The sequence below is a fragment of the Rhinopithecus bieti genome, unplaced genomic scaffold (assembly GCF_001698545.2).
Source record: "Rhinopithecus bieti isolate Rb0 unplaced genomic scaffold, ASM169854v2 scaffold_1012, whole genome shotgun sequence".
NCBI lineage: Eukaryota > Metazoa > Chordata > Mammalia > Primates > Cercopithecidae > Rhinopithecus > Rhinopithecus bieti.
In genome coordinates, this window is record NW_016803312.1 from 493,594 (window position 1) to 506,766 (window position 13,173).

General features: G+C 41.0%; 1 protein-coding gene across 3 annotated transcripts in view; it reads left to right on the plus strand.

The window, feature by feature from the left end:
* ITGA8 (integrin subunit alpha 8) overlaps nucleotides 1-13,173 on the plus strand; it is a 221,473-nt gene that overhangs the window by 198,247 nt on the left and 10,053 nt on the right. For 2 of the 3 annotated variants that reach the window (XM_017874144.1, XM_017874133.1), the window contains exon 29: nucleotides 5,224-5,346. In XM_017874144.1, coding sequence (XP_017729633.1) covers nucleotides 5,224-5,346 — 123 coding nt within the window. Of the gene's footprint in view, nucleotides 1-5,223; nucleotides 5,347-7,390; nucleotides 10,675-13,173 lie in introns of those variants that run through there. The other variant, XM_017874126.1, reaches the window with a different exon arrangement.

Genomic DNA, 13,173 nt, shown 5'->3' on the forward strand with positions numbered 1-13,173 from the left:
TCATATGAATTACATATTAAAAATGATAATCGTTTCATCATTAATAAATAATTAGATGATTATAATAATCACATACACTGTTGAAAGGATAATATTTTTATCATTAATAAATAATAGTTGATATTTAGGGTTAGATAAAATATGTTATGAAAATTAACATCCTCTGCTTGTTTTCACTCCTTTTTTTTTTTTTGAGACAGAGTTTCGATCTTGTCACCCAAGTTGGAGTGCAGTGGCACTATGATGTCAGCTCACTGCAACCTCCGCTTCCCAGGTTCAAGTGATTCTCCTACCTCAGCCTCCCAAGTAGGTGGGATTACAGATGTGTGCCACCACACCTGGCTAATTTTATATTTTTAGTAGAGACGAGGTTTCATCATGTTGGCCAGGCTGGTCTCGAATTCCTGACCTCAGGTGATCCGCTCGCCTAGGCCTCCCAAAGTGCTGGGATTATAGGCATGAGTCACTGTGCCTGGACCTTTACTCCTTGTAATGTGGCTATTAGAACATTTTATATTACGCTTGTGACTTGCAGTGTATTTCTATTGGGCAGTGCTGATTAAGGGCGAGGTTACGTCTTGAAGCTGATAATACCTACAGAACTTCAGAGAACACAGGGTGTTTAATAAATATTATTTGAAATGAGCCAGGCATGGTGGTACATGCCTGTAGTCCTAGCTACTCAAGAGGCTGAGGCAGGAGGATTGCTTGAGCCCAGAAGTTGGAGGCTGCAGTGAGCTATGATCATGCTACTGCACTCCAGTTTAGGCGAGTGAGACTCTGTCTCCAAAAATAAATAAATATTATTTGAAATGAATGAAAGATTCTTTGTATATGTCAGTGTTTAGTCATGAGAAATTCTACCATTTGTGACTTATTTTTCCTCATTATTTATTATCTAATGGCTACTTCTATCTAAGCTTCCTGTAGGCTTGTCAAAATGAGCTGTGAGACAAATATAGATATTAGAAACAACAAAGTTTTGGTGTTTGTCAACATTTTCTTTCTTGCCCAAGCTTTCCCCAGAACTAGACTGCAATCCCACAGCGCTAACACATATTTAAAAAAAACTTTGGTCCTGTAAAAGTGATCAGTTAAGTCATCTTCTCTTAAGCTTGCCTGTGCGGTCAAGTCTCTAGTTTATACAGAGCATGGAGTTTCAGGAAAAGCTTTGCTTTACTGGTTTCCACCTGCACATGGGATTCCCCACTGCCATTTACTGATTTAGAGACATGACCATGTCACATGACTCCCCATCGCTCCATTCCCAGAAGAACCTCTCTTGCCGAGACATATACGTGACTCTTCTAATGATGTGTGCAGAGGCAAGGACAAGGTTGCCTGATTCGGAGAAATATGTCTGAACATTGAATCATTTCAGTGCAGCAAAAAAAAATTATTCAGTTATTTGAATAATTACCTTTGGCTCCTTGTCTCTTTCCAGTAAGAGTCAGCATCTCCTCTGCACTGGACACCAGATGAAATGCCCTGGGTTGCTGTTGTTGGTTTTCTATATTTCCACTGTTGTTACTGTAGTGACTTCTGGACTACGCTGCAAAAGCCTACATAAGTTTAGCAAAGCATCAAGGGTGAAGGAAGGTCTCTGCAGCTGCACCCATTTTAGACTGAGAAGATTGGGCAGTCTCGGTATCATATGGACATCCTACAGTTAAAAGAACCAGGAAAGCAGAAAGCAGGCATGGGAGGAGAGTCACTCAGAGGTTGCCTTCTTTTAAAACTCTGTGTATTCCTTTCTGCTAATGAATTGCATAGGATGACATGTAGGAAATGTATATGGTATTCATAATCGTAACATCAGAGAAAAGGTATGAAGTGTTTTTTGTTTTTTCGTTTTGTTTTGTTTGAGACAGAGTCTGCTCTGTTGCTCAGACTGGAGTGCAGTGGTGCGATCTTGGTTCACTGCAACCTCTGCCTCCCGGGTTCAAGTGATTCTCCTGCCTCAGCCTCCTGAGTAGCTGGGACTACAGGTGTGCACCACCACCACTACCACAACTGGCTAATTTTTTTTTTTTTTTTGTATTTTTAGTAGAGACAGGATTTCACCATGTTGGCCAGGCTGGTCTCGAACTCCTGACCTCAAGTGATCCACCTGTCTCAGCCTCCCAAAGTGCTGGGATTACAGGCATGAGCCACCGCGCCTGGCCCAAAGTGGTATTTTTTTTTAAAACAAATTTAATGTTACTGGAAGCAGACCGGCAACAGTTTTGATGATGAGAATTTCAGAATTTGGGAACTGAAAGGGAATTTCCGAATTTGTGATCACTGCATGGGGATCATCTTCCCACAGACTTTTTAAAGACCCTGTTTTCAGGCTCTTTGGGAGCAAATGTAAACAAAAAGCCAGTAAGTTCTGTAACTATCCCTATAAAGTTGTTCTCTGCTTCAAAAGACCCTAAGAAGCATATCCTCATCAATTTCACACTTTCATTGTACTTTTTCATCACTGCTACAAAAAAAAAAAAAACTTCAAATGTCTTTACTAGCTCTTTGTAAGTGACCTTCTCTGCTTATTTCTATAGATACACCAGATTTATAGATGATACATCAAAACCTGCAATAACCAAGTGGCAAAGTCACCTAGCAAAGTACTCAGTGGGTATCCACTAAGCCCATTCCATTTCTTTTTATTAAGCTAACAATTTGAAGAGCCTCTATTTCAACTCCTTTAGCATGTTTTGTGTTTTCTCTAACTTATAAAACTTGAACTCTTTTCTGTTTAACATAAAATAGTAGGCAGCAAATTAAGATACTAATTATTTTTTTTCTGAGACTGAGCCTGGCTCTGTCACCCAGGCTGGAGTGCAGTGGCACCATCTTGGCTCACTGCAATGCAACCTCCACCTCCCGGGTTCAGGCGATTCTCCTGCCTCATCCTCCCGAGTGGCTGAGATTACAGGCACCTGCCACCACACCTGGCTAATTTTCATATTTTTAGGAGAAACGGGGTTTCACATTGCCCAGGCTGGTCTCAAACTCCTGACTTCAGGTGACCCACCTGCCTTGGCCTCCCAAAGTGCTGGGATTACAGGCATAAGCCACTGTGCCCAGCCTTAAGGTATTAATTAGGTAAACCAGGAGAGGAAAGATCCATTGCCTGTCTCACCCTGAATTACCTATTAGAAAATTTTGGTGAGCTCTGACACATGCTCAAAATAGGGACTAAAACTATATTGTGTCCTCAATGGACTTGGGGGTTATGAGAAAGTAACATTTACATGAAACCTCGGAAGTTTCCATGGCTCCAGATTTCTCTCTCCTGGGGTCATTATAACTGGCCTGTGAGTAGATGATCACTACTGTCCCTTTCAGTTCCAAAATTCTGAAATTCTCATTATCAAAACTGTGTAAGTCCACTTCAAGCAATGTTAAGTTCATCTTAAAATACCACTTCATACCCCTTCTCTGAGTACAGTAAAATATTTGGATTCAGCAGTAATTTCATACATGTCATCAGGTGTAATTAAAGAATGGTACATAAAAAGAGAAATAATCTAGTTCTTGATTTGCTCATGTAGCTGTGTACATGCAAAGAATTATTTTCAATTGAAAAATAATTATACAAATTTGTGGAGTACATGGGATATTTTGAAACACACATGAACATAATGTATAGTGATCAAATCAGGGTATTTAGGATATCTATTGTCTCAAACATTTATTGTTTCTTTGTATTGGGAACATTTCAAATTTCTTCTAACTATTTTTAGACAATAAATTATTGTTAATTAGAATCACCCCACTGTGTTACTGAACACTAGAATGTATCCCTTCTACCTGACTGTATGTTTGTCAGTCAACCTCTCTTCATCCAGCCCTCCCCACCCTATGCCAGCTTCTGGTTACTGCAATTCTACTCTCTACCTCCATGAGATCCACTTTTTTAGCTCCCATGTATGAATGAGAATGTGTAATATTTGTCTTAGATCATTTCAGAAAAAATTATTTAGGCTGCAGCATCCAGGTGGCATTGCAACCACGGTGGGTCTTTGAAATGGATTTCTTCAACATATGAACTATGTGTCTTGTCTTTAAACAGCGGTGAGCAGGGTGTACGTAATGTCACCGTGGTGATGGACTGTCATGCTTCACACTGATGTGTCAGATAAAATAAGGATAAGATGAAATAATGCCTAGCGAGGAAAATTAACAGGCATAGGAAGAAACTGTAATGATGAGTAGGTTGAGGCCAGCCTTTTTCTCATGAAGAACATCTGTCACATCCTTGGCATGTTCCTGTCAAGGTGGAATGACTCCCTCCCTATCTTATTCCTCTGTCGATTCCTTTATTAGTGTAGATATAAATGACATTTGGGGCTGGAGAATCAAATGAATTGAGTCATCAGTGTCTGCTGCATGGGGGATGCACATCAAGAAGGAAGGAGCAATAAAAACCAAGACAAGCTGAGAAGGGCACCATCAGGGTGCTCAACTCTAGTTAAGAAGACAGAAGCGGCTGGGCACAGTGGCTCACACCTGTAATCCCAGCACTTTGGGAGGCCCAGGTGGGTGGATCACTTGAGGTCAGTTCTAGACCAGCCTGGCCAGAATGGTGAAACCACGTCTCTACTAAAAATACAAAAAAAAAAAAAAAAAAAACAGTCGGGTGTGGTGGCACATGCCTATAACCCCAGCTACTGGGGAGGCTGAGGCACGAGAATCACTTGAACCTGGGAGGTGGAAGTTGCAGTGAGCCAAGATCATGCCACTGCACTCCAGCCTGGGAGACAGAGTGTCACTCCACTCCAAGTGTCACCTCTCCAAGGATTCATGGTTATTCACAAGCTTACCTCTCTCAGTGAGGCTAGCTGAGTTCTAAGGAGACACATGGTCGACAGACTCATTCAGTTTTTTAGTGGGTCTACTTTTTGCCATTGTTCCCGTAGAAGGTACAACCCAAGTTATGGCCATTCCTTTCCAACTTGTTGATTCCTGACCCACTCAATTCTATTCTAGGGTTTTTGTGACTTGAAGCCACCCACCCACCAAATCTCTCATTAGAATTTTACAGAACGAAGCAGATCTGAGAACGCGCTAGCTTTTAAGAGTTCATGTTCTAGTGCTACTTTTCAAATATCCCCTAGATAATTTCAGTTGTCATATGGATCCTTTCAGATCAACTTCCAGTATTGTATTGGTAATTACTATTTTATTTCACCAAATAGTTTCCCCATTAGAGCTCATTTGCTTTGTTTTCCATTTCAGATTAAGACATCAGTTATTTGGGCAACTCCGAATGTTTCCTTCTCAATCCCATTATGGGTAATAATACTAGCAATACTTCTTGGATTGTTGGTTCTGGCCATTTTAACCTTAGCTTTATGGAAGGTAAGTTGATTTACTTTATTTTCCTTTTAAACTAGAGGGGCTGTTGAGGGAATTTAGGGGGATATAGTTAGGGATTTTAAAAGACAATTATGGAGGCATTTTTGGAAATTTTGAACAGTCTGAAGGATATAAAGGGAAAATCATGTCTTGTTTGCTTTGGCATACTTAATATGTTTATATAGCTGACATTTAAGATGACTGGAGGTGCTTAGTGTTGCTTTCATCTTGAGATTTCTTGTAAATAAATATATAGAGAGTTAGGCTGTATTAACTAAGACCTGTGATCTTTTTTCCAGTATGCTTAGAGTGATAATATTCTAATGGAGACTTCTTTTTCTTGTTTAATTAACCAAGATCGTAAGCTTTTTATTGACATGGCCCTATCATCAATCCTTTGAGATTTTTTATAAGCACTATGCAGATGCAATTAATATAGGTCAATTCTGATTTTTTATTTCAGCTATTAACGAGGCCAAATAGATCATGCATGTCATAGGATGCTTGTGCTTGGTTTTTCATCTTGCCAATTAGCTTGTCTCCATTGGGAAGCCTGAACTTAGTCTTTGATGTGTTTTACTGAGGTTTGTTCTAAAAGCCCACAATAGGAATTAATTTCTGGCCCCTAAACAATTGCCAGGTTTCACAGAGCCTTCCATTCCAAAATGGAAATGACGTCCCAGTTACATGACTATAGAGTAATTAACCCAGTCACATCTTTTATAACTGTGTGGTGTTCCCTAAAATCATAGTGCATTTTTATTTTGAAACAATATGCAGCATGGCTAATAGACATATAAACTGAGAAAACCTTGACTTTGAGTTAAGTAATAGCGTTTCTGATCATTATCAGCTGTTTGTGCCATCCTACACCCACGTGGTCTATGACATACCTTTAGAATGGACTTTTGTGTTGTTCTGTCACTCATGGTAACTGTATTTCCAATGAGTATAAGACACAATCATGTGTGCCAATTGACAGGATATTCCAGTAGCTCTGGGAAAGAGAGATGACTCAATGTCTATAAGCCAAACCCAGTTAATTGGCTTCCAACATGAGAAACAGAAGAAAAAATTGAGGTTCCAGGTGTCTAGGAAAAAATATAGTTTGCTTGGCAAAGTACTAATTTGACACTGAAGAGGAAGAAAATTCTAGAGTCACCTCCTCCTTGAGTTGCTGGCTAATCTTTGGAAAGTCACGAAGATTCTGTGCCTACCTGGTTCTGGCATTGAAATAAATGACAAATCGATTCTCCCTCTATATATGCTTTCTGTTCCACCAAGCACGGAGGGATGTGTGGCCATCTCTTCACTTCTTCCTATAATCCATCCCAAAGCAGCCGACAGGATTCTTTAGGAGACAATCTCCCTTTCCTGGTCAGTAGTTAGTGCTTCTGCTCCAGTAAGCATGTGGGAAATCCTTGGGACACATTCCTGTGATCTCGGGAAAGTATCCAAGGTCCATAAGTGGTTTGTATGAAAGGGACATCTTCTACTGCAACTGCAGGGCAGGAGAAAGGGTGTGAGCACTCTGCCCTCCTGCTCACCTTGCCCTATGCAATAAACTCTCTACAAGTAACAAACACTCTGCTCACGCCTCCTAATTTGGAGAAATGAACTGATTATATGCACAGAGCTCCAGGCTCCTTCGAAAATACATAAAGGGCCAGGCATGGTGGCTCACGCCTATAATCCCAGCACTTTGGGAAGTCGAGGCAGATGGATCACTTGAGGTCAGGAGTTCAACACCAGCCTGGCCACATAGCAAAACCTTGTCTCTCCTAAAAATACAAACATTAGCTGGGTGTGGTGGTGCAGGCCTGTAATCCCAGCTACTCTGGAGGCTGAGGCAGGAGAATCGCTTGAACCAGGAGGTGGAGGTTGCAGTGAGCCAAGATCACGCCACTGCACTCCAGCTTGGGGGATAGAGAGCAAGACTCTGTTTCAAAAAAAAGAAAAAAAATACATAAAGTGAAAATTCTTTGAATGAGGGGTTTCACAGGTTCCCAGAATGACGTGATTTTATAGCCCATCTTTCCCTTTATAGTGTGGATTCTTTGACAGAGCCAGACCTCCTCAGGAGGACATGACCGACAGGGAACAGCTGACAAATGACAAGACCCCCGAGGCATGACAAGAAAAAAAAAGACCAAAGACCTCAAACACGGGTCCTGTTCAAAGAAAAGAACATGAAGGTTAAAATCAAGGCTTTCTGATACCTGACAGTCACCCAGGAAATGGAGGGGACCCTGGAAACATCACCTCATCTACACCACACTTTGGAGAAATTGTCATGGGTGCCCACTGAGCCCTGCTGGAAAAGGAAACACCAACGCTGGAGAAGCCATCGGCAATTGTGGAAGATTTTCTTTTGCTTTAATCGTTCTGTACTTGGCAGACACTTTGAAATGGGTATGGGAACGTAAGTTGCAGTCCAGATCAATCCAGCATAAGTTGCAGAGATGAAATGTCTGAATCACGATAGAATTTACAAGGTGAACTAAGGTGAAATGACTGAATTACTATAGAACTTAGAACTAAGACCGCACCGTCCAACACTACTGTATCCAATGGAACGTTTGACACCTCCCTATGGAAAAGAAACATTTCTAAGGACATTATGGCTCAGGGAGACAAGTAATATGTTGTTGGTACTGTGAAAGTACTTTTGAAAGGACAAAAATAATCTTGTGAGTGAGGGTGAAAATTTATTTATTTATTCTCCATATCTCTAGGTTGAGAATCTGTCATCTAGAGAATTTGGAAATTAAGATTTGGTTGGCTAGTTTTCAAAATCACTCACTCAGTTTCCTCCTAACAACCACCGTGTGCAGATAACTCATTTAGCAGAGCTTCTTCAGAATTTAGACAGTGCTAAGGAAAGGAAGACTGGCATTAGGAATCAGTTCTATTTAATACCTTGCTGCCTTCGATCTGAAATTCCTTTCATTCACATTATCCAGAGACTCACATCTGCTTAATTTAGCTTTGCAAGATGTTGCATTTATATTTCCTTGTATATCTTTCCATTGACTTTGTTAATACATGAATTTCATGACTTAGTTAATACATGAACTCTCTACCCTTTGGAGTGTTTAAAAGTAATGGTAAAATGTCTAGAGTTCATTAATTAAAAAGGAATTTAACAATATGGGTAAACATTATTTTTAATGTCTGTAAGAAGCAACACTTCTTACAGATATTTAGCTTGGGATTAAATACCTATTTTTCCTGCTATGCCTTGTACTTGTATACACAGAGAAAATATGTTGACTATAACTTAGACAAAACATAAAATTATACAGGCATGAGCCAAACTGGGAAAACTGATTCCTAAAGATTTTATTTAAAATTGCTTATTTCAACTTTATTACTTATTTTACTGCTAATCCTTATAATATGTAACTTTGGAGAATAATCTTTTATTTAAGCTATTTTCCCATCATCTTGAATTTAACCATCACAAATTTTTTTATGTTTAAAACTCTTGTAAATAATTCATAATCATGTAATATTATCATTTTTGAAGTAAAATTGACCAGCCAAATGTATAGGTAGTCTGCACAATTTTGTATCCTTTTTTAATAATGAAAAATTACTATGAAGAAATACTGAACAAATTTTTATGTGCAATATTTTATAGACCTATGTATCTGAAGCATGTTTACACTGGCGTTATTTTTTTTAATTAATTTCCTAAACGTTAAGTATGATAGAACAAGCTGACCCAAATCCTTAAGTTTACAAAGCTGTTGGAAAACTTTGTGTCCCGATTTCAACAATCACGCTTTATTTGAAAGATGAGCCAAGCTCACAGACACTAAATTTTATGTCATGCCATAACCTGGAGAGGAGCCATTTGGCTACAGCTGCGGAACTTCACTGAGGAGCAAATGAAAGGCACATGGACGAGCGCACTGGTGCAGTTCATGTTCTTCCTGCCTTTGAATTGAATACTGTCCTGGTAGCAGTTTCGGGTCTGTCAGGAGCTCAAAGCTGGTTTGTGTGGCTGACTATGGATGAGCACTGAACTTGCCTCAAAGAATTTAAGGGGTGTCCACACCAGCTTCTGGGGGTCCTTGGTGTTAGTCCTCCAGGTAGAGCCAGTTTTACAAGTAGGTGGCCATCTATAGGATATGATATGAGCGATGGCAGACGGCTTTCTCTGTCTCCAGGTAATGCCTTGACTCTGGTGATCCTGGCTGATCTGTGACCAATAAAGATTAGCTCCTCGGGATTTGGGGTCCTAAAAGATCCCTGAAAAAATGCACCCCTTGTCTTTAAGCCAGTATTTGTGAAGGAACTGAGAACTCTTAGGGCTACATAAACAGAGACCCCTGTTGAGATAGTTTATGCGGATACCTGGGAGGAACTAGAGATGCCGGGAGGAAGACTGAGACGCAGAATGAAGCAAGGCACGAAGGCTCCAAAGTGAACTGCACCATCCCAGAGTCTCAGCCAAGATGGCCCCTTTCCAGGGGGACGGGCACCTTCCACCTGCCCACAGGCACTGCGACCTATGGGAATTGCAGAAGGCTGCTGCGCACATGCGCGTGCGCGCAAGCGCAATGGCCCTCTGCCCTTTAGAATATGGAAGCAAAGTCCTGGCGCGTTGGCTCGCGACTGTAATCCCAACACTTTGGGAAGCCGAGATGGGCAGACCACCTGAGGTCAGGAGTCCGAGACCAGCCTGGCCAACATGGCGAAAACCCGTCTCTACTAAATATACAAAAATTAGCTGGGCATGGTGGCAGTTGCCTGTAATCCCAGCTACCTGGGAGGCTGAGGCAGAGAGAGAATCACTTGAACCCAGGAGGCGGAGGTTGCAGTGAGCTGAGATTGCGCCACTGCACTCCAGCCTGGGTGATAGAGCAAGACTCTGTCTCAAAAATAAATAAATAAATAAATAAAATATGGAAGCAAATGGAGGAGGGGAGGAAACTGAGGTCAGGCAAAACTTCCAGCAATCAGTTCTGCCCGGAGAACATACTGACGACAGAGAACACACAGAGTTTATCTGCTTCTAGTTAGAGCATTGCCGATTGCCTTCATAATTCATAACGTGCTATTCTCCTCTGAGGGTCTATCTGTATTCCTCTTCAAATAATTCCCTTTTTAAATTCTTGTCGCTGGGTTTTAAGACACAAGAATAGGGGCAAATTAAGTGTTATAAACTTGGAGATTTTTATACAAAAAATAATATGTACTAGTCACCACTGAAACTGCATTCTTAGAACTCAACTCTTATTTTATTTAAATATATGTGTAGATATCTGTGAAGATTTTCATGTACCTATTTACCTTGTCACTAATAAAATTAAAACTGAAAGATACGATGGCATAATTCTGGTTTATTTCACATGTGACATAAGCTTCCCTATTGTGGCCAGACATCAGAGGTTTCTGTCTCTACATCTTAATTCCTTATTAGAAAAACATTTAACATTGGGAGAAATTTAATAGAGCAAAAATGCAGTGCTCCCTGAGAGGATGAAAACGTTCTGCTTAGATTTCAGTGATGTTTGTATTAGACTACGTGAGTGGCCAGACGCAGTGGCTCACGCCTGTATTCCCAGCACTTTGGGAGGCCAAGGCGGCGAATCATGAGGTCAGGAGTTTGAGACCAGCCTGACCATGGTGAAACCCCGTCTCTACTAAAAATACAAAAATTAGCCAAGGGTGGTGGCGCACATCTGTAATCCCAGCTACTCAGGAGGCTGAGGCAGGAGAATCGCTTGAACCCAGGAGGTGGAGGTTGCAGCGAGCCGAGATCGCACCACTGTACTCCAGCCTGGGTAACAAAGCAAGACTCCCTCTCAAAAAACAAACAATAACAACAACCAAAAAAACACACAAACCACATACACACAGAAACAACTCCGTGAGTATAGTAAAAATTATATTAAAGTGTATGTTTTAAATGAGCACGTTTAAGGTATGAGAATTATATCTCAATAAAGACATTAAGAATGTTTAAGTACTTTCTAGTACCTCCACCCTTATGCAAGTGATTTCTCCACTGTAGATACATGTTAGCTCCTTTACGAAGCCTTCCCTTCATCTTTGCCTAACTGTCCTCCATTAGCGTTTTGTGAATTTCCGTACTTTTCCATTTGTTCCCATAGCTACCTTGCGGCTGAGTGACCGTCAATGAGAGCAGAAACCATATCATTTCCTCAGTATGTTTCCTGTACCTGGCACCAACACCTGTTATACAATCAGTGATCAAAACAATTGCTAGAATGAATGCATGACTATATACACGCATAGTCATAATCATAAGAACAGGTGCTTTTGTCATTCCCTTCATTACTAAGCACCAGCTACAGACAAATGTGTGTGCATCCTCCTATTTACAATATTCATACAATGTGATGATAATAGTAAATGTTCTATTCAGTTAGTGAACCATGGTTCATTTAACCATCCCCCTCTTATTGGGAATAGCTGGTCACAGATTCTTATATTAAGAACAGTGTTACGAGTCCCACACAGTGGCTCCGGCCTTAATCCTAGCACTCTGGAAGGCCGAGGTGGGCAGATTACTTGAGTCCAGGAGTTTGAGACCAGCCTGGGGAACATGCCGAAACCCCATCTCTCCAAAAAATACAAAACATTTGCAGGACGTGGTGGCGCGTGCCTATAATTCCAGCTACTCAGGAGGCTGAGGTGGGAGGATAGCTTGAGCCCAGGAGGTTGAGATTGCAGTGAGCCCCACTGCACCCCAGCCTGGGTGACAGCATGAGATGGCCTCAAACAAAGAAGAAGAAGAAGAAGAAGAAGAAGAGGAAGAAGAAGAAGAAGAAGAAGAAGAAGAAGAAGAAGAAGAAGAAGAAGAAGAAGAAGGGGGGGGCATTAAATTGAATACTTTCATACTTACATACTTAGGGCTTCTTTTTTGTTTATTCCAATGAATGAATTTCTGAAGAATGAGATTGCTTGGTCAAAGCATATGAAGAGTTTTGTAGCTCCCAATAACATGTTGTTCTTAAAAGGACTAAGTTAATTTGCATTAACCTAAGTGTGCCACTTCCTTCCCAATTCTTTCAGCATGGTTTAAATAGTTTGATAATTGTTTTCCAATGTTACTTTATATTAATTTATATTTTATTAGAATTTAGTAAATTTAATGTACACATTTAATTTTGAGTTCTAATATTTATCAGCCACTCAATATAAACCAATTTATTGCTCATAACCCATAAGATATTTAAATACTTGCCACTTCTCTGATATTCATGAATCCCAGTGAGAACAATTTATCTGGGTATTTTCCCTGTACCCCACAGCAAGCAGTAGGATGAATCCTTCACTTTGTATTATATACCACTCATGCTTCAAAACCTACACTTGGCCAGGCACAGTGGCTCACGCCTGTAATCCCAAAACTTTGGGAGACTGAGGCGGGAGGAATGCTTGAGGCCATGAGTTTGAGAGCAGCCTGGGCAAAATGGTGAGACCCCATCTCTACCAGAAAAAAACATTAAAAATTAGCCTAGTGTGGTGGCGCATACCTGTAGTCCCAGCTACTCAGGAGGCTCAGGTAGGAGGATTGCTTGAGCCCATGAGTTTGAGGTTGCAGTGAGCTATGATCACTCCACTTTCGGTTTACTGCAACCTCTGCCTCCCAGGTTCAAGCGATTCTCGTGTCTTAGCCTCCAGAGTAGCTGGGACTACAGGCACATGCCACCATGCCCAGCTATTTTTAGCAGAGACAGGGTTTCGCCATGTTGGCCAGGCTGGTCTCAAACTCCTGGCCTCAAGTGATCCACCTACCTTGGCTTCCCAAACTGCTGGGATTACAGGCGTGAGCCACCATGCCTGGCCTGA